The sequence below is a fragment of the Brachyistius frenatus genome, unplaced genomic scaffold (assembly GCF_029030835.1).
Source record: "Brachyistius frenatus isolate BFR_SWC_R1_liver_20210118 unplaced genomic scaffold, ASM2903083v1 Contig_96, whole genome shotgun sequence".
In the NCBI taxonomy this organism is placed as follows: Eukaryota; Metazoa; Chordata; class Actinopteri; family Embiotocidae; genus Brachyistius; species Brachyistius frenatus.
Genome location: NW_027210695.1, coordinates 1,551,784 through 1,572,939, shown reverse-complemented (window position 1 = coordinate 1,572,939; position 21,156 = coordinate 1,551,784). Strand labels below are relative to the sequence as shown.

The 21,156-nt window shown below is 41.8% G+C and overlaps 2 protein-coding genes across 6 annotated transcripts in view; both read right to left on the bottom strand.

The window, feature by feature from the left end:
• Window positions 1–902: 902 nt before the first annotated feature.
• cyb5r3 (cytochrome b5 reductase 3) lies at window positions 903–4,804 on the bottom strand. Its single transcript, XM_069711027.1, has 9 exons — window positions 4,655–4,804; window positions 4,321–4,446; window positions 4,131–4,203; window positions 3,752–3,858; window positions 3,520–3,649; window positions 3,314–3,397; window positions 2,669–2,754; window positions 2,453–2,552; window positions 903–1,852 (listed from the first exon to the last, which is right to left on the bottom strand). The coding sequence occupies exons 1-9, from the start codon at window positions 4,673–4,675 to the stop codon at window positions 1,680–1,682; spliced, it is 900 nt and encodes a 299-aa protein (XP_069567128.1). The 5' UTR covers window positions 4,676–4,804; the 3' UTR covers window positions 903–1,679.
• Window positions 4,805–10,360: 5,556 nt separating this feature from the next.
• Window positions 10,361–21,156, bottom strand: part of syt1a (synaptotagmin Ia) — a 154,260-nt gene continuing 143,464 nt past the window's right edge. For all 5 annotated transcript variants that reach the window (XM_069711007.1, XM_069711009.1, XM_069711008.1 and 2 more), the window contains 2 exons: window positions 14,341–14,474; window positions 10,361–11,575 (listed from right to left, as the gene is read on the bottom strand). In XM_069711007.1, the coding sequence (XP_069567108.1) occupies window positions 11,369–11,575; window positions 14,341–14,474 (341 nt within the window). In that variant the 3' untranslated portion in view covers window positions 10,361–11,368. The remainder of the gene's footprint in view (window positions 11,576–14,340; window positions 14,475–21,156) is intronic.

The following is a 21,156-nucleotide window of genomic DNA, read 5'->3' as shown; positions in this document are numbered from 1 at the left end:
AAGTTGATCTCTGCTGAAGAATCAAGTGTTTCTAAAAGCTTTGTGCGTCATGCAGCGCTCTGTTTAACTGTTGACCTTTTAAAAAAAAAAAAAAAAAAAGTATTTCCTGTCACTCTTTGCACCACTACAGGCTAAAAAGATAAAAAAATAAAAATAAAAAAAAATGGACAAATAAAGCCCAAACTGTGCCAAGACATTTTCAGAAATGTGCTTTTACTCTTTAGGAGAATGAAGTGAGAAGATTGAACTCACTTGTGTGTGCGTCTTAAAGTGTGAAGCTACAGCTGTGATATGTGGTCAGCTTAGCTTAGCATAAAGACTAGAAACGGGGGGGACTGTTAGCCCGGCTCCGTGTCCCATGTCAACAATTGACAGGTTACATCTCGTTTGTTTAATAAAAACACAGTTTACCGCTAAATAGAACAAAACTCTCCTTAGAATCACAACTTGTTAATTTGACATTTAAAACGACATACAACACGTTCATTAATGAACTTCAGAGCTTCTCGTTGGCCGATTTATGACGTGGCCGGGCGAGCTGCTTCCCGTTTCCAGTCTTAATGCCAAACTACTTAATCCTGGCTGTTGTGTCATTTTTAATCTTAAGCCTATTTCCCAAAATGTCTCAACTATTCCGTTTTGAAACATGGATGCCAAAGTTTTTTTTTTTACAAAGAAACAGCCAAACGTCTTATTTACATGCTTATCGATTATGGTTTCATTCCATGTTGTGTTTTTAAAGTTTTTTTTTGGTAATAAAAATGATAAAAGAAATTTTCCCTGAAGAAAATGCGTCTTTATTCTGAAGTAGATTCTCCCTTTAAACCTCGAACACGGCGGCGATCAAACAGTTTGTAAATGAAGACGAGTCGCGCTGCAAAAATAATGATCAAAAGCCTCGATGATTGAAGAGCGCTCGATTTTAATGTTGCATATCCAAAACACAGGACGCCAGATGTTCAGAAAAGACAAATCGGTAACGAATTCACGTTCAACAAATCCCAAAATATGGACACCTTTTGACGTCGCAACAGCATCGTTAACTCTGTAGCACGTTACCAAAAGCCATGATGGAAGAATTAACATGAGGGTGTAGAAATCAAGTGCTCACTATTCTTTAAATCGGCATTTATAAAAAAGAACAACAAAAAAAAAGAGAAGAAAGCTTGGTGTGTTTTTAAGGCACTCAGAAAACAGCCAGTAAACCTCAACTCTTCTGACTTTTAGAACCAAAGCGAGGCCACGGCAGGACAGTCGGTTTGTTTGCAACGGGTTTTTGGGATCACGTCCTCATTTTCACGCTGAAAACATTTTAGTTTCCCGCAAGAAAAATAAAATCCTCTTTTACATCGCGAACCTTCAGGTCAAAACGAGCTCACGGTACTCGCAACTTCCTGCCCTTCCATCACACTTCCTGCCCTTCCATCACACTTCCTGCTTACATGAATCGGCCCACGCTGTGATTCTGTTGCATGATAAATATTGTGGCATATATATGTATATATATATATATATATATATATATACACACACACACACGTATATATCGTATACATAGTGCAATGCTCACTTGCAGCTGTACGAGTGCTTTAATGCTTTTTGGGGTAGGGGGGGGAGGAAATGGTAACCGGACGCACTTAAGACATCCAAACCTCGATTCCTCTGCGTGGACGGGACGTCTAGAAGGTGAACCTGCGGCCGTCCGAGTGGCCCACTTTGTCCAGGTTGGGGTTGCAGGCGAACTGGATCATCGGCGGAGGTCCACACATCAGGACGACGGTGTCGTCGCCGGGCGGCGGCAGGCGTTCGCTCACCATGTCTTCGCTGATGAAGCCCTGGCTGTACTCCCAGTCTGAGACACACACACACACACACACACACACGTTCAGAAACACCTCGGCGTTACGAGATGGGAAGTTATAAAGAGTAGGTTTACCAGGAAGTGTTTCACTAGTGACACCTGCTGGCGGGAGGATGTGCAGGAAAATCTAAACGGCGAGTATTTTTGCAAAAAGTTCAACTTTACTGCAACGTCAGCAGGTTCGAGTCTGAACTGCAGTTGTCATATCTCCGGTAGGTTCAGTTTGTTGTAATCTACGACATCACCACTAGATGTCCCTAAATCCAACACACTGCTCCTTTAAAAGGCAAAAATGCCTTTTCTTAAGTCTTCCAATAAATAATACAGAAATAAAAGAATAATACAATTTTAAATATATAATAACACAGTTTACATTGAGCTCTTAGAACTTGTCTTGGACATTTTAATAAACCGCAAATAGTTTGGTAGTCAATCGATGGTAAAAGTATTCATTGATGGTATAATTTCTATACAAACACCAGGTGACAAATACGTGCTCCGAGCCCATCAGACATCTTATATTTTAATATTTTAGTCCAGTCAGTTACGTGATGAGTATTGCTGGAAAGGGAGGGGGGGGGGGTGACTCACCTTCGGGCGCCCTGTCCACGGTGAACCACAGCTTGAAACGGTCCGGGTGGTTGACCTGGATCTCCTCCAGCTCCGGTCGCAGCAGGATGTCTTTCTCAGTCTGAACACATGAAGAAGAAGAAGAAGAATAAAGAATTTTAAAAAAAAACCGTTTTGGTTTTGTAGCGACTGCGCGGACCTCCCCGCCGTCTGCGTTGCGGTTAATGCAGAACTCACCTGGTTGGCAAACAGCAGGTAACACACCGTTTGGTCCTTAGGATCCTTCATCACTGCTGTGATGAGCTGCAGCATCGGGGTGATCCCTGCAAGGACACCCGGGACAGGCTCAAGTTATCCCAACAGGAGGACGCCACGTTTTGTTTTTTGGGACTAAGACACACAATTTACTAAACTCTTTTTTTTCCCGACAAAACAAAAAGCTCAGAAGTATTTAGACATGTACTTTTTGTTTATAGTTTGAGGCCCTTCGGATCTTAAAATTGCTAAAAAAAAAATTAAAAAAAAACTAGGCGTCAGTATTTCTCTATAAAATCGAATGTCCACAAGTAAAGTATCAGAGTAAACTATTTTTTGTTTGTTATTTATTGAGAGTTAATCACTGGAAAACTCGGATCTGCTCTTATGCAGCAGCGTGGACGTGGTTCGATCAGATGTGACCACCAAACAACCGCAATAGAAAAAAAAAAACCTCTCAAATGAAATAATAAAAGAAGCCATTTTAAAGCCTTTCTGGCTTCGTGATACATTTTTGACAGTTTATGATATTTTAAGAGTATATATATATATATATATATATATATGTTTCATTTACTGACCGAGATGGTCAGGATCTGTGCGGCGGACGCTGAACGTTTCCCTCACCTGTCCCTCCGGCGATCATGCCCACGTGTTTGGCCGTCTTGGTCACGGCCGGAGTCTTTTTGTCGGGCTGAATGTCAAACACGCCTGCAGGGGGGACAAATTAAACATCTTCCAGTCAGCTGCCGAGGCTCAAGTTGGGTTAAAAAAAACAAAAACAAAAACAAAAAAAAGCCTGTTCCCCCTTTTCGGCATTCGGGCTCCTTGACCTTTGCCCTTGTAAACGAGGAGGCCGCTGGGTCCCCTGAAGTCGATGGTGTCGTTGATCTTGAGGCTCTCCAAGTACTGGCTCATCTTCCCTCCCTCCGGGAATTTAGGGTTCATGTCTTTAAAGTAAACCTGTCGGCGAGGGACAAAACCAGAGACTCGTTTAAAAAAGAAAATAATAATAAAATAAAGTAAATAAATGAAATACCGTCGACACTCTCCTTCGGTCCTTACCTTCACCACCAGGTCCACGTAGCCTTTGTCGTCGTCGCTGGACACCGGCGTGTACGGACGCACCACCAGCTTCCCGTCTACTTTCGCAGACAAATAGATGTGCTGCCCTGCAGAAGGGAAATAAAGTAAATATATGTATTATTATATGTTAGATATGTAAATCTGTTGTTTTTTTTTTTTGGGGGGGGGGACTTTTTCTGCCTGAAAATATTGCACCATTTGAAACTTTAGTTTAATGTTTAATTCTCCCTCACCCCCCACCCCCTCCTCTGAAATGTGGTGGAGCTGCAGGTACTGAAGTGAAGTAAAAGTACCTCGAAGCTGTACTTCGGTGAAGTACTCGTTACTTTCCACCCAGTGACGGAGGGCACATACTCACCGATGGGGAGACCCAGGACGTGTTCAGGGGAAGGCAGCGCGAAGCGGAACTTTCTCGTGTCATGACTGACGATCTAAAACAAACACGGGAAGGAGGAAGGCTGCACGTGAACGCATCTGTTGCGTTTGCGGACGTCAAAAAAAAAAAAAAAAAAATTTGGTGGATTTGTCGTGTTTCAAGGCCGGCTCACCTGTTTGTCTATCAGCCGGAGTGCGTACTTGATGTTGGGGTCCTCCAAGGTGATGGCGGTCCTCCTCCTGGAGAAGAAGAGCCTGAAGACGAGGTTGAGGATGCCGTCGAAGCCGCCTCGAATCAGCTGTGATGAAGGTCAACAAGCGAAGAGAATGACTCACAGAAAGCGACTGGGTGGTTCCTACTGAAGCCGACCCCATGTTGGTTTAATCCATAACGGGAGGAATGAGTCACGGTGGTTCCGGCGGGCCCGACCGAGCCCCACCTCCCACCCCCCCTCCCACGACACCGACTTTGTTAGGAAAACTTTTTTTTCATGAACGTGTACTCACCCCGATGATGTAGGACAGCATTTTGGGTTTTGGGTTGTTGTTTTTTTGTCAGTCGGTGCAGTTCGGCTGCAACGCTTGTTTTGGGCAGCACCGGAGGAGCTCACACGGCAAACCCAAACGGTGACGGTGGTTCCGAGCTGTTGTTGAAGAAAGGCTGTCGAGACATCCGGTCACCGGTTTTAAAAATAAAAGCACGGAGTTGGACTTTTTTTTTTTTTTTTTTTTTAAAGTCTCGTTTGGTTTAATAACACTGTCATAAAAAAATGAACATACGCTATAAAAATAGGTTACTGTTTTTTTTTAAATGTATTATTATTATTTTTTAAAATAAACGTATAAGTCCTTTAATAACACGTTCTTCCTTTTTCACATAGCTTCCGGTATCTAAACTGTTTGCTAACTTGCAACGCCGAAGCTCTTACGTAACTTCCGCATACAAGACCGGATTTCAGAATAAAATACAATTAAAAAAAAAACAGCCTATGTGGAAAATAAGGGTGTAAATTATTATATTATTAAGGGGACTCGCGGTGGTTAGTGCCGCTGCCTCTCAATATGAGAAGTGGTGGTTCAATTTCCCCCGTTGTCATGACTTAAAAATAAATAAAAAATAATAATCATGCATGTCTTCCAAATTATGAAGAAAAAAAAACAAACAGTCATGAATGTCAGTCTTATCTGTATTTTGCGTCTGTCGGTTTCCTTCGGCGGTTGTGACACTTCAGTTTATCTTATCGTGAAATGTTCCTGTGAGCACAACCGTGTTACAGCAGAAAACGAGTTGGTATTCAAAAGTGTTTCATGTTTAAGGGATATATTAGATTTGTATTAAACGACCCCATCAGGACAAACTGCAAGAAAACACAATGACGTATGTGTCATTTGGTACTTTGCACTGACAGAAACATAAAATATCTTCTATTGTAATCTTTTTTTTTTTTTGCTCTTTATTTCTTTGTCACGCCGACAGGAAGATCAGGAGTTTGCTCAACCCACAGAATTGTATTATAAATTAACGTGGAGATCCCACTGTGTCCAAAGAGACACTTTTTTTTTTAGTCCAAATTTTAAGGCAAAATTAAAATATTTCACCATAGACTGTACAAAAGTATTAATGTTACATGGTTTCAATGAAAAGCTGCAAAAAGCTGGAACAAAAAAAAGAGTATGTGTGAAATATCGTCAGACAATGTAGATATTCAAACTATCTAAAAAGGAAATTAAAAGTTAAGGGGTAATATTTCAGTTTGTAAATGTCACTGACAGCACAAAACCAATAAACAATAACACCCCCACCCTGCAGGCTTAAAGTTGCTATTTTTGTCTTGTTTCCTGTCTCCAGCAGGGGGCGCTGGCGAGGCGTTTGGCCTCGCCCACTCACAAAACACACATCAGATGTATGGTCTCACCACGCCGGATGTATGTGACACGTTTCCTGAGGTTTCAAGCATCCTTTGACCTTAAACATCAACTTCCCGTGTCACGGCGAGACATCCAACTTTGCAGCATCGTCACGGCGACGCCCATCGACAAAGTCCAACGAATGTCTCAATATATCATCAACTACATGTTTAGGTTGTTGTGACCCGACTTTAGGTTCATGGGATCAACCAGCTCGACGTAGAACGTGAAAGTGCGAAAAGTGTCATTTCCAGTGGCCAACAGGGGGCGCTATGACTATGAGCGAATATTACCCCACAGGGGCCTTCAGGGCGGGGCTGTTATAAAGTAACGAAAAGTAACGAGAAAAGTAACGAGTAACAAAAAGTAACGAGTAATTCAAAGCTGAATATCACGTTTTATACTAAAGTTTTAAGTATTTTACATTTTTTTGGCCGAAACCCCCCCCCCCCGTCATATGCATGTCGTCCGAACGCAAGAATAAGAACGAGAACATTTTTACGAAAAACAGTCGGGCTTTTGCAGCGATGCTCGGTGCTCGGGCCCTAGTGATATGACGGGACGTCTTTTACTAGAGAGATTTACGAGTCTTAACATCCAAACGAGCTTTATTTCACATCCATAAATCCGGTCATCAAAATGAATTGTCACCTGAGCGTCACATCGATGACATCATATTTTTTTGGTGGAGGACAAACTCCTGTCCCTAGTCTCTGATATGAGAACACATTAGTAAATATTCTCTTAATAAAAATGGATTTTTGTGCCCAGGGGCCAAATGGAAAAAACAAACAAACCATAATGCACTTTTTTTCATTTTTTGTTTCATTACCTGTGAAGATGCACCGCGGTGTGCTCCTTTTAACGTCCTCTAGGTGGCAGTAGCGACCTTCAAAACAGGCTGCGTCGAAGTGTCGAGGAGCAAAACATCATCATTAAAAAAAAAAAAAATGGTCACGCACGTAAAGCACGTTTTCCTCCTGGAGCCAAGGGAGTTTCGTGACCGGGCAGTGAGTCATACTTCTGGCGTGAGAGCAACACAAGGTCGGGTTCATGAACCCTTCTCTTCGGCGGGCCGTGCCGGCATCTCGTGCGGCCTCAATAATAATAATAAAAAAAGCTTTGATGAAGCCATAAATGAATACATTTAATTCTGTATCAACAGGAAATAAAACCATTTTCTTTTTTAATTTTTTTTTTTTATTGATCATTTGTGTATATGAAGTTATATAACAACAGTCAGAAAACTCCACAGAGTGAATCACTACACGAAGTGAAACAAAACTGTAAAACACCTCATCAAAAATGAAGGTAATACACAGCAAATATAACTTGTCAGCGGCTCGCCGTCGCCGCGAGCGATATGGCAGGAAAAAAAAACAAAAAACACCCCAAACAGTTCTACAAGATTACAGAGAAAAATTTCCACACACGAAATACTCAAGCGGGCAGTTGATATACACAAAGGCAACTAGGATCTTTCTACAGCATCAGATTCTAATACTTTTACACAGCTTTTGTTTTGGAAAAGGTCATCGTGGCTTTTCGTCGGTGTCACTGGAGAGACTCTGGAGAGAGCTTTGATCAGGGATCTTCTACAAAGAGGACCATTTTCGGGGCTTTGATTACTCGTACTTTACCGGGAGAATCGGAGTAAGAGGAGCATCGCGTCGCGGTGCAGGTAAATGGCTTTTTTTGCTTTGCAGTTTTAATTTGATTTTATTTCCCACCCGCCTCGCAGTCGATGCTGCCCCATCACCGAACCCCCCCCCCCCCCCACCACCACCACCGATACCTTTACGCACTTGTTATTTCTGACGTAATCATGTTTGATTTTCTTTCAGCTTTGATCGGATAATTCCCTTCAGTACAACCTTTCTGCCTTAGTATTCATTATTGAATTGCTCAGGCCATTTTCTTTCTTTTTTTTTTTTGTAATGCCTGTACCTTGAACTTTAATCCATTTTTTTTTTTCCTCATTTAAATCTGAAGCTGTACTGGAATTCATGGTTCTACATATGTTAAAACATGTCAAATAAAAGACTCCCTCAGCTGAAGAGGGACTGAGAATGCATCTGTATTAAAGTATATTCAATGATTTTAGAATGCTATCAGACATGGGGAGGTTTCACCCCGCTAGGGTTAATGAAATTAATTCATAATTGTTGAAAAAATATTAACAAAATGACTATATATTACTATTTTTTTTAATTTTTTTTTTTTTACAACAAAAAGTGCAAAGTACATATAATCTCACGGTTAAAGTAATCTACACCAACACAGTCCATACTGTACATTCAGAGTTTTCATCTCAAATATAAAAGGGGTTTTGAATCAACAAATAATATAAAAAAAACAAACCTGTAATGAAAATGAATTAATAATGATGATATATAATATATGGATGGTACAATATTTGCGGCTGAAGAATAATATTCATGTCACTTTATATTCATCCTAGATATAATTTTTTTTGACACCATTATGTAAATATGTACATGACATTTTTAAGGGGATATTTAAATGTAGAATCTTGTTTGGTATTTCAACTAAGACTCCCTGAAACTTCTGATGCTGGAACTGTGTGCGAGAAGAGGAAAAAAAAAAAACAACCCAAACAAACCTGCGAAAAGGGAGGGAACCCTAAACAGATGTCAACAGGTGTCAAGCTCCAACCTGTGAGCTGAATCTACGTGTGCTGTGTCCTAACCACTTCACTGGAAAGGAGAAACCTCTCTCTCGACTGAATTCATCCTCGCACGGTTATAGTCTTTTTTTTGTTTTTTGTTGTTGTTGTCAGGCAACGCCACCCACGTCAACACTACGGGATGAACATACAAGTATTGCACAGTGCTCAACAAAATGCTGTGTGAAGCGACCCGCTGGCGCGTCGGACGAAACGTCCTTTTTGTTAATTTTTTGTTGTTGTTAATTTTTGGCCGCGTGAAGTCGGGCGACGCTCTTTCGCTCGCTCTTTCTCTCTCTCTCTCTCGCGCGTGGAAGGGAAAATGGCGTTGAACGCTACGACATCACTACAGAACAAACTGGTTTTTCGCTACCTACTGATAAGTCTATATCTCTAAGCACGCACGGCAGTCACAGTGATACACAAAGCAGTCCTCAGAGACTCCTATGGAATGACAAGTAGCTTTCTTTTTTTTTTCACAATAGTGCTATCAACTACACAATAACATTGAAAACATTTAGAAAGTCCTCCTGAAGCTAGCATCGAGTATACGCAAGAGGTTCCTCCGAGATAAGAGACTTCATGGTTTTCATGGATCAAAACGTATTCCTTTCCGAATTGGACCCGTAGTAAAGGACATGATGAACTAGTAGCCTACGCAGACCATTAACTTGTACGGTTATTTCGTGCTCTCCTGGTGTAGTCAAGTGCCAACAAGAAAACAAAACTGATGTGATTTGCTGTTGGCTGCAACGTGATTTGTCATCATTGCTTTCTTTTTTCTTTTTCTTTTTTTTTTCTTTTTAAAATTAAGCCGAACCATCAGGAGGATTTCTGGCTCCCCCACGAAGGTGTCCTGAAATAAAGCCAGCCGACAATCGTCCACAAAAATGGTATCTAAAGAAGTCAACGAGCTACTTCACAGACATCCAGTGCAAAACAGCAGCCACATAAAAGTTAAAATTGGCAGTAAAACATGGCTAGCTCTGTTGTCACTGTGAGAAGGCAACGCAAAGCAAAGACTGCGATTCAGGGCACCACTGCAGCCAAAGACATTGTTCCCAATAAACCAAAGCTACAACCACCAGCAAGTGGGAGTGTGCATGAAGAGAGGGTCTCTACATAAGTCACCTCCCTGAAAATGGCAGTGTTTAGAAACTCGCTTCACCTCCGTCAATGTTGCATTGACCCAAAGTTTAAACGCTTGATTTTTCTCCTCTGATTGAAGGCAAGGGGATCGTATCAGAAGAGCTTCCCCCGGTGTCTGTAGATCTCCTCCCCCCCCCCCCAGCCTTTAGTAAAGATTGTAAAAAAAATCATGCAGTTTACTAAAAATAGTCAAGACGCTGAATTGCTCTAAAAAATAGTCCTCTTAAAACCAGAGCCGTGACTCTTTTTGTTGTTTTTTTGTTTTTTTTTGTTTTTTTTAACTCTGTCTGAAAGATCGGACCCCGGCCTTAAATACGATATACCTCCAACAACGACAAGGCTGTTTAAAGTAAGCAGTTAACAAAATATTGTTAAACGAGTTTAAGGACACAATGGCTACAGCTTGGTGCTTTTTTTTTTTTTTTTTTTTTTTTTTGTAGGTGGGGTCGGGTCTTTTTTTTTTGGGGGGGGGGGAGGCAATGTTTTCCAATTTTGGAAAAAGAAAACGAGCCCGTAGACGTGAACGATGGCCTTTAAGACGAGGACCTATTTCCCTTCAAAGAAACTGCCAAACATGGAGAAATGAAATGCTAACTGGTTTGCAGTGACTTTTGTTTCTGGTAACAGTGTGCATCAAGCTAAACACATAGATCCTCTGGTTGAGAAATAAGTACAAAAAGTCGTAAGAAATCATGTGCTTATATAATTTCCAGCAGCATAATTTCCCCCCCAGAACCATAGTAGTTAATGGCCTTGTATTTTGGAGTTTTGTGTGAATATATTCATCTGTTTGTGTTTTCCGCGATGATCCTTTGCTAAACTTAAAGCCAGACATTGTCCTTTACGATGTGAATATATTTCCACTAATGTCTTGCAGGTTGGAATTCATTTTTTTTTCTGGAATGCAATAAGGTAATAAGGTAGAATTTTGAAATCCTGGGATATATAATATTGGCTTTCCTCTATATCTGCATTTACATAATTTAAAATAGAACATCTTATTAAAAACATCGAGATATACACAGATTAGGAAACGGGTAACAACATACAAACACGTAAACTAGAAATCATTTTTGTCTGCATACTTATATATACAACTGTGGTACAATAAATTCTTTCAGTCATGCGCTATCTATACAGATCATATTGCTTAAAAGAAGGGGGCATTTGGTTGGGGGCTGTTCAGGGCTTGGAGATGGAAATTGCTGAATCAAAGAGGGGACAGAAAATAGAAATAAAAGCGAGAACCTGATTGGAAAAAAAAAAAAGCAGGATGTCGCGGGACGTTTGAAAAATTAGGACTGGGTGTGAAATTAGGGGCGCTAAATCAGGTCGAGGTGGGGAGGTGGGATAAATGGGTGAGGTGTGTGTGTGTGGGGGGGTGGGGGAGGGTTTACATGGATGGACCCATATATCACTGAGGTATTTACACATACTGGCTAAAGAGTACTACAAGGCAGGTACTGAAAGGGTCCTGCCTATTTCTTGGTGGAGAGCTGAGCGTCCACCTCCTCCTCGGGCTTCAGCACGTGCCACTGGGCGATGGGTCTCCTGGGGTTGGCCAGCATGTCGGACCAGTGGCGCAGCTCCGTACCTGAGCTGTTGAGGCCCACAAAGACCTTGCCGATGGCATCGTTCTTGCCGATCTTGTCATAGTCCAGAACAGTTATAACAACTTGCACTTTCTGCAGAAGGGGAAGAGCGGGGGTGATTGGGGGGAGGGGGTGGGGGTGGGGGCGGCACGACAGTAAATGGAGGCGTCATCAAGCGTATCGACGGAGAAATGAAAGAGTACATTTACAGTTTGTTTAGACCGTGTCCATTTGAAATATTATAGGTCACCTTTTGTTATGGCCTTCTTTAAAGCCTGGCCTCCTTTTGGTCTGTGTTTTATCTTAAAGTTAAACATCAAGTTTTGTTTGGGACATGCTCTTTAAAAGGTCACATTTGAACTCTTTGAACTTTTAGTTTCAGTGGGATTCACTTAAATTTTCTGCCGGCATTTAGCTCTTTTTCCTTTTGGAAGAAAGCCAAATAATTAAAATGGTCTAAATACATCCACTATATGTTGATATAGTACAGCAAAAATAAATATATTCTTGCCGTACAGTCAGACAGACATATTTACATGCTTTTATAGATTCTGCAGGAACGTCTCTTTTTCCATACCTATCATTTGTGCTACACAATCCCTGCAGCCCATTTCCCAGATGCCACCTGTCAGTCTGTATTTTGAGCATTTTTTTTTCTTTCTTTTCAGCATTTATTCGAGTTCAACCGAGTGTTGCTTGTTCTCATTTCTCTGCTTATTCCAAACAAATTTAAAAAAAAAAAGCAAAACGCCTTGCAGCTGAGAGAAGCAGTAAGCGGTTGGAACAGCATATTTAAAAGTCTAACCATTGAAGAACGATCATCGTAGAGTGGAAACGTGTATGTGTTTACGTATTAAGCTGCTTATTGCTCTGAGTGGTACTTTAATGCAAGGAGTGAGCTGCTCGTTCAGGTTGATGAACAGTAACAGACATTTCAGACCAGACCTCCGTTATTTTCAGAGTCAAACACGGCAGAATGTTTGATTACTCAGAGGTACGAGACTCGGCCTCGTCGTGTGTTTATTCAAAGGGACACCGCAAAGAGGAGTGACCTGGGCGTCAATCTCTGGCAGGGAATATGAATTAGCGCACAAAGCGCCCTGATTAAGTTTCGATCCACTGGCGCGCTGAAACGTAGCTGCCCCCAGCTGCACCAGCTCCGAGCCGCTGTTCTAAAAGAGCATGCCAAATACGCCATGTAATGAAATACTGAAGGCGGCTTTCGGATGGCCAGTTGGGGTTAGTTGTTTTTTTAAAGCGACAGTTCACCTTCAAATTGCTCATTGAAACCCGGCGTTCTTTGATTGGAAATTAGCAGACTCTTGTTAATCATCATTGACCAGGCAGTATTGTTTGTCCTTGCTGTGACTCGTATACCAATAACAACTGTTGAAGTGAAGTGTTTTGGCAGAAAAGCTGATTAGATTTCTTTCTCCGAGTGAAATTAGAAGATTTATATGAAGCCTTGTACTTCTGTTAAACATGTTGGGCTTCGGCTTAAGTTGCGAGACAATCATTGGTGTGATAAGCAGCTTCTGGGTAGCAGCACAGAGGTTCCTGCACGCTGTTCCTGATGTAGGACATCAGTCAATAACAAACCTTCGGCTGGTGTTACAAGACGGCCCAATTAAAAGCACGGTTTGTGAGTCCCACAAAATCCGCGCGACAATTAAAATCTATCGATCAGTTACTCAAAAAGTCCCGAGGTCAAATTTAACTCGAATGTGACACTTCGCCTACGCTGATAAAAGCGATTAATTTGTAGCTTTCCACGAGCAGTCTGGATAATTTGTTGTAAATGTTAACAGGATGAGAAAAAAAGAGAAAAGATTCTGCCTGAGAAATCGATTCGTGAATTAAATGGTATCCCCTAAAACAGCAGACGGAGGTAATGTTGTGAGAGCAAGTGTGCGTAATTAAAAGTCACCACAGCTCCGAGCGTCTTCATTTAAAATCAGACTCCATACAGCCGGAGGCCTGAAGAGCTGTCAGTGACGATGAGGATGTTAACATTTCATTAGTTTAACATTTACAACAACCTCTTTGGTAGTTGGTGTTTGACTGATTTATCGAATTAGGTCTTCAAAATACATTTAATGCTCCCGGGGCTTCCACGAGTGTTCAATAAGCCTTATCAATGATTACGATTCATTTAATGATCAACCCGGTTCTCAGTGAAGAGATACGAAATGTAAATGTAGTGTACATACTGGTACCAGCAGCGTTAAATAAGGGTTTGATTTGGGATCTGTGGTGCTTAAATCAAATCTGAGGCTCGTGGTACCAAACCTGTGATTTGTGAGCTGTGACAGGTTTAATCAATTTGACTCAATTACTGTCTTGCCTGAGGAGATAATCATGTTTGTTGCTATTCCTTTTTGGCACAGTTTATGCTTCTTTTTTTTTTTAATTTTTTTAATTTTTTTTATACTTCTCTTCATAACGTTCTGGAAAAAGATTCACGCTTTACTTCGCCTGTGTCTTAAATAGAAAGCTAAAGCATCACATACATGGTTAAATTCACCTACATGGTGATGTGCTATTTGTAGCATGTCTGACAATGATTACCATAATCATTGAGATACAAGCTACAGGCGATAACAAAGTGCAGAGAATCACATCCACTGGCCAATTGGCTTGTCAAATTGCAAAACCGAGGCTGATTTACACTGAAGTGTTTTGATTATACTGTTAAGATGAAAAGCTTCTAAACCGATTATTTGGTAAATGAGCTCCCACTTATCAATTGTTTATATGCAACCAAATGTTAGCTGTTGCTCATTGTGGTACAATTTGTCCCGCGCCTTTCAGAAAAACAGGATTTTGAGAATGTTTTTTGTAAATGCATGAAAACGTACCTGGATTTGTTCAAACGGGACTTCAAAGCTAAAGGACTCGTTGTAGTAGGGGTTGAGGGTGTTCTTCTTGATTGTCGTCTTCTTCTTCTTCAGCCTCTTGCCGTTTTGCATCAGGTGGATCTTCACGTACGGATCTGCAAAGCGAAAAGGAAATGATTTTATGCGTCGTTTTGAAGATTCGTTCAGGTTCGTTTGGACACTCTGGAGCAGTCTCCAATCTCTTTTCCTTTAAAAGCGACTTTTTTTTTTTCTTCCCAAAACGTTTAGGAACATTTATTCACATAGCTGAGCTCCACCCAAAGCAGCTGAATATGCTTTTCTTTTGTGAACAATAACAAATTGATACTCAACGCGCACATTTTGTATCACAACAGTTTCAATTAAAAAAAAAAAAACACATTCAAATTCAAAACGGCGAAGTTTCAGACCTTAAAACCAAAATAACGAGCTGAAAGACCCTGAAACACCTCGCAGAGATGCAGGAAAGTTGATAAATATGGAGTCGTTTCAATCATTTCAGAATACAAATATCATCCAGATTAAAGTAGATGATGGCCAGTAGTTACAAAACAACGGCCATCAGAGTAGCATGTGTTTACATCAGGCAGGTTAACCTTCCCCCTTCGAAAGCCTCATTGTCATCATGTCCGAACGCCATCTTGAGTGGCAGCCGAGTGGTCTGCTCGGGCCGTCCTCATCCAATCTCCGGCAATCAGCTGGAGTGTGCGTCTGAAAACAGCCCACCACCCATCACTCTGATTTGTGACGCCATGCCACTCCTCCTGATTTGTTTACATACTCCAAATGGTAATCAAAACCAAATTGGGGGGGGGGGGGGGGGAGGCAGTTAGCATCTGTGGAAAACTAACAAGAAAGCAGGAAGCAATCACCTTTTCAGTTAATGAAATAAATACCATGGGTTTATTTCGCTTTAATTCACCCATTAAAAGGGACCAGGCTGTTAATCTGCACATTTACAAAGATCCTAATGAATCCAAAGACAAAGAGTGTTTCCTAATTTTTCCTTTTTACACACAATCCATTGATGCACTTGGTTCTTCTTTATTAATCTAAAAAGTGAGAAATGTAGAGTATTACAGTCAGTTCCATCTGGCTTACACCATCACTCTGGTACATTATTTTACAGTTCAGTTTATAAAAGGCTTTTTTTTTTTTTTTTTTTTACATATGCTTGTGCATAAGCATCTAAACTCACTGAAGGCCACCGGGTCAAAACGCTGTTTGTTCTGTCGTCTGCACGGCTTCATACGGGAGATTTTCAGAGGCAAAAGGTTTTGTCCAATTTTGTTGACATTTGTCCTGTTTTAATGGTGTTTGTTGTTGTTGTTGTTGTTATTTCCTTCATTGTTGTGCTGCAGCCTGCACACAAAGTTAATAAAGTTGGTTGTGTTTTATTTGCTTACATTATACCTCCTAACTGTTTTGTATCCATGTTTGGCATTCAGCCTGTTAGCAGGGGAACATGTTTCTTGTCCCACATGAACGACTAGGAGGAGAGACATTGTTGTATTGAAGTGATATTCGATCGGGCGACAGGGTGTTTTATTTTGAAAATTTACCAGATTCTCGATGCTATTCATCTATCTGACTTCCTGCCCAGATCATCTGCTCTGTGCAGCTTGATGTGGCTTTCGAACTTCAGTTGCAGTTCCTAAAATGTCCAGTAGAGGCTGACTGGAAGACAAATCTTGACTGTATTGAGTAAACAGAGAAAACGTTCACCTTTTTCTTTTGAAAAGAGAGGTGGGGAACTCTTTAAAACAACAGAAACACTCATTACAAATGAATTAATATAAATACCACGTAAATGACACTTAATGATCTCTGATCTCAATCATGAAGACTACACAAGCTATCGGGACAAAATAATGAAAAGCACTTTGTGTCTTTCATCACTTAAGACAACACGCTGCTCAAGAGAGACAAAAACAAATAACCAGAATAATATCACAGATGCTAATGAGGCAGTCTCTCTTTCCTGAGGCTAAACAATATCCCCCCTCTAACTACTGAACCTCAGAGCCGTGCGTCGGCATGAACAAGCAGCTCTGAATCGGAGCTTATAATTAGTCGTTGAAACACCACTTTCTCTGATAATCTGGATTTATCTCCGGATCCCATAAAGTCTATGTAATGCTTTGGGATTTTTGATGTGTGGGCTGCTCTGTATAAAAAATTAAAAAAAAATCTCTTGTTTTTAGTTGTGGGATTTCTAGCAACAGCAAATAGTGAACAAGCTTCGCCCCTTTAATCTTTTATTAATTCATGAATATTTGGAGGATAAGGACCTGACTGCCGAGTGGCCGACTCGTCCGGGGCCGCCGGCATGAATATCGAGAGAAAACGGCGTCGGAGGGAGAAAAGCAGCAGAATAAATAAATGACAGATACATGAGTGAAAAGGTAACGGGTTCCTAATGGAGTGGGTGTCCATTATTACTCTCCTGCTGAGAAGAGCTGGAGTGCTGCGATGAGAAAAACAGCGAGGGAGGGCTGTGTGCGTGTTGATGCTCGGTGCAGGAAATGAATACGTACAACACTTTCTAAATGACGAGCCTCACAAGCATATTTCAAACAGCAGTATAAGCTCTTTATTCACTGGTTGTATCAATCAAGTATGTGACTCACATTGAGAATATATATCATAAGGCTCTACGTTTGTTTATTACCCTCTTCTACAGATGATTCGGTGGTATTTCTGCTCCAAACTCCCACAAATCAGTTGGCAGTTCTGCCTCATTTACCCCTTTAGATTGAGTATTTTTCCACTTATGTCTACCTTGAGTAGACAGACTTGTCTCTCGTTAGGTTCTCAGAGGTTTAAAGAAAGTCAAGGACAAACGCTGAAAAATGGCAAAGGGCCAAAGATGCTTTAATAAAACATATCAGTGAGATGTTAGATTCCTGAGTGGAAATTTCCACACTGGCTGACTTCTCAATGTTTACAAGTAACTCATATTAACCGGAGAGAAGGGGTCTTAAATGTGCACTTGATGGCTATATTTCTGTATAAATGATATGGTATTTAAAGAATGGGGCCAATGGTGCGTTCAGCAACCGGGAAGTGGGAAATTGTTTACCATCCGTGTGGAAGAATCCGCCTCTTGACCCGAGAAGATCCCGCCATGAAAGAGGAACGTTTTTGAGAGCTTAGAGAAGCCAGTTGGACGTCACTCGACCTGACGGGCCGTTGTGGTTAAAGGTAATGTACTCGCTCCGTGCACACAGGAGGTGAAAATGAGGTGAGATAGCCAGACTTGGTTTGCGAGCTGCATTACATTTCAAAAATAGCAGGACATCAAGAACAAGAAGAAACTTTGTGCATTTGTCAAATGTGAGAGTTTTCTTCCACACAGCAGGAAGATACTGCAGTCTGGTCTTGGAAAAAAAATGTATAACCTGTAACTCCTCCGTGTTGGTTGTTGAAAAGTTACAAACTAAAGACTACACACATCTTTAAGTACGACTTTTATCAAAGCTCCATGCACACTGCCTTCACCCCGACAGTCACTGATCTGAGGACCGGTTTGTAATGCTATCTATCATTGCATACAAATGTGTGTATTAAAATAACGGTACTACAGCTGGTGACTTTTACACCGGTAACCGTGCCTGAATAAACACAATAGAACATCTGAATGGGATTATGCAAGATAACCCTTTCTCAGGCCGAGTAAAAAAAAGAAAACACACCTGTGGCGCCACATCACTGCCATCCAGATGCCCTTATCTTTCCAGCCAGCAGATGACAGTTTGGTATTATTGAGTTTTGGGAGGCTCGCCGTACCTCATATCCGGCCCCATTTTACCGTCTCATCCCAGACGGATGTAATCTCTCCCATTTTATGGATGAACGGCGGCGCTTGTGATGCGAGAGAGCGCTCCCCTCGCATATGTGTACAGCGCGGAAGCTCGTCTCTGCTATCCTGAGGGTTACTCATCTCAGTCCTGGATCCTGGCCCGCAGTTTTATGAGGCGATGCACTATCAGTGGTCCATACATTTCCCCCAGGAGGCTGGACGCAGGTTTGTGGATAAGAGCCGTGAGCCAGATCAGCTGCAGAATTAAGCAGAGCTACTAAAGCTGTCTAGTTTTAGAGTGGTTACTTACAGTTAGTGTTTCAAGCTGTGAGTAATTGCCAACTGGATTACTTTGGTGAGCCGATCAAAGCCGAAGCTACGCTGCTGAATTAATATAAATATAAAACACCAAACACAGAATTTCTTCCCCGTGGTCATGGAGTGTCGCCGCTGCAGGTGCCTGGCGGAGTTGTGCCAAATGAACACCAATGCGAGCAGGGTTAAATATAGCCCGGCTGTCATCTTAGCTTTCCTCCCATCATTTTGGATTTGCCATGCTGGGTGCACCCAGGGGTGACTGTCGGTTTAGTTTCACACACTGAGCTCATCGGTGAATCACACATATTCCACACAAACACAAAGCGTGTACAGTGAAACTTCTCTCTGAGGTTAAACCGCCTCCATCAGATCTGACAGAGATCTCGGTGATAGTATGTTCTCAGTCTTGTCCGCACAGTGAGAATCATGATCATCTACAAGCTTGGAAATGTCCCTGTAACTCATCTGTTTGTTATAATCTTTGGTTTTTCTATTGTTAAAGCTCTACTCTGACCCAAGAGCAGGACAAAATAAATTTAGCGTTCCGCCCTCCGGGTCTGTCCATCATCCTAACGACCCCTCGTGCCCACTCCCTTCACTAACTCACAGAAAAACCTCTCAGTCTGACCCGCCGGAGGAGCAAAACAAATAAACTCTCCAGCCGAGAGGCTTGATAGCGAGCCGGAGCGCCGGGTCGGGGCAGCGCAGCTTCATTACCGCTGACATGGCGCCTGTGTGCTTTGATAACCTCCCCCACTGTTGGCCATTACCTGGTTGTGTGCCGCCTCACAGCCCTCCGGGACGTCCTCAGAGGTACAAAGAGGGCGGGTCAAAGTGTCTCCTGCTGCCACTACCTCTGTAAACCTGCGTGTTGCTTTAAGGACACTTAGCCTTTGTGTCCGCCCCACTTTTGAGTCACCTTTAATGCGCACCATGTCCAGGGTTACGGCACAGTGGCCTGAAATACTGTAAAATGCTCCGTTGTAAACAGGTATTAAGATACATTTGAATAGAATTCATTAATTAATTTAAAGTTTAAATGAACGGTGAGTGTTATGGTAGTTTGGAGTGGTTTGGAGCAGGAAGTGACCATATTTGGACGATCTGGATGGGAACGAGCGGTGGATCTGACTACGCCCACCAATAGCCGTAACCTGACTGCACCACAGGCATGTCAATCAAACAGACACGCCCCAACAACACGGCTTTTTGAAGCTTATTTTTCTAATTGATGACGAGATTATTTTCAGATGGACCACAAGAAAATACAGTCTACGGTTAATTGGTTGGTCATGGGTCTTTTTGCTCTGCCCTGGAGACACATGATGGAGGCAGATTTTTGACCCGAATCCAGGCAATGTCGGGCCATTGCACAAAATTAAATGACACACCTGTTGAGGTTGAAAGAGTTGTTGACTCACTTTCTGGTCTAAAACTGGAGCGTTGCGATTCTTTGAAATGTAATTGCCTGCAACTCAACATAGAAGATATTTATTGTAACTATACATTACCGGAGACGAGCAACTCGTCTGTAATGAGGCTGGGATTATTTTGAGACGACAGCTAAAGAACAGGTTGCATCACCGCAGTTAAGTAGCAGCGATCCAAAAAGTCAACTGTACTTCCAGAAGCACTATTTCAAAAACTTGTTTTTTGTAAGACACAAAGCATGAGGGCAGATTTGGGGGGGTGTTTCATGAGGCGCAAATCAAAAGAATTATTTCTGATTATACATTGGTTAATGATAATTCCCACATCTTCCACTGTGAGCCATAATTAGGCATGGTAAACAGGATGACAATAGAGGAGAAGGCTGATCCCAGGCCATCAATTACTTGTCCTCCTCCTTAAGCTCTGGCTGAGCCACCCTGTGGATGGAGGCTAATTATTGTTATTAGAGACCTGCCCATTATTTCATCCATCTGCTACAAATTTAAATCCGTTCTCCGAGCAGAGAAGCAGTCACTATTAACAAAAAAAAAAAAATCAAAAGTTAAACGCTATTTTAGAGTATATTCTGGTTTCATGTAATTCGAAAACATGCACTGTGCTATTACTGCATTCTAAAAGTTCACCCTGAAACTCACAGACGAGTGGACACGAATGAAACACGCACCAATTAAATGTGACATACAGTATGCGGTCTGTCTGGCTCCCCTGCCACTTCCCTCCTCTGGAAGAGAAACTTGGCCCTCAAAGTGAACAAATTCACACATTTTTCAAACTGGCTGGATGATGCGGTTGACAACTCAAAATGTTGACAATCCCACGATGCAAATGGGCACAGGTGAGAGCTAATACCAGAACCATAAAATGGCAGCGGGGGACGGTTTTTTTTTTTTTTTTTTTTTTTCCAGGCCAAATGGCTGCTCGTACTGTTCTGGCAGATGAAAGGGAGCTCTGAGCTTTTAATGTGCACCGTGTTACTGTACTGCAGGTTGTTTGGGCTTATATGGAGAGACTGGGCTGTCAAGCAGAAAGCAAGTGGACCCAGGTGTATGGTAATTGAAGCTGAGAGAGCCGAGGCGGGAGGGAAGTACACGACGGGGATTTTAAAATGAAACCACTGAAGGAAGTCAGAGGAGAATCAGGGGGAGGAGGTGAAGGTGCATCTTTTGCATTTGTGGTTTTTACAGTCTGTGACGGCCAAAGATGTATATAAAAGAAGTCGGAAAAAT

Bases quoted from the DNA above. Each gene is read 5' to 3' on its own strand.
- cyb5r3 (XM_069711027.1), bottom strand. From the start codon at position 4,675: ATGCTGTCCTACATCATCGGG. The intron at 3,650-3,751 runs GTAAGGACCGAA...CCTCGCCGACAG, and splicing joins ACGTGGACCTGGTGGTGAAG to GTTTACTTTAAAGACATGAA. The intron at 3,398-3,519 runs GTCAAGGAGCCC...TCCCCCCTGCAG, and splicing joins CCTCGTTTACAAGGGCAAAG to GCGTGTTTGACATTCAGCCC.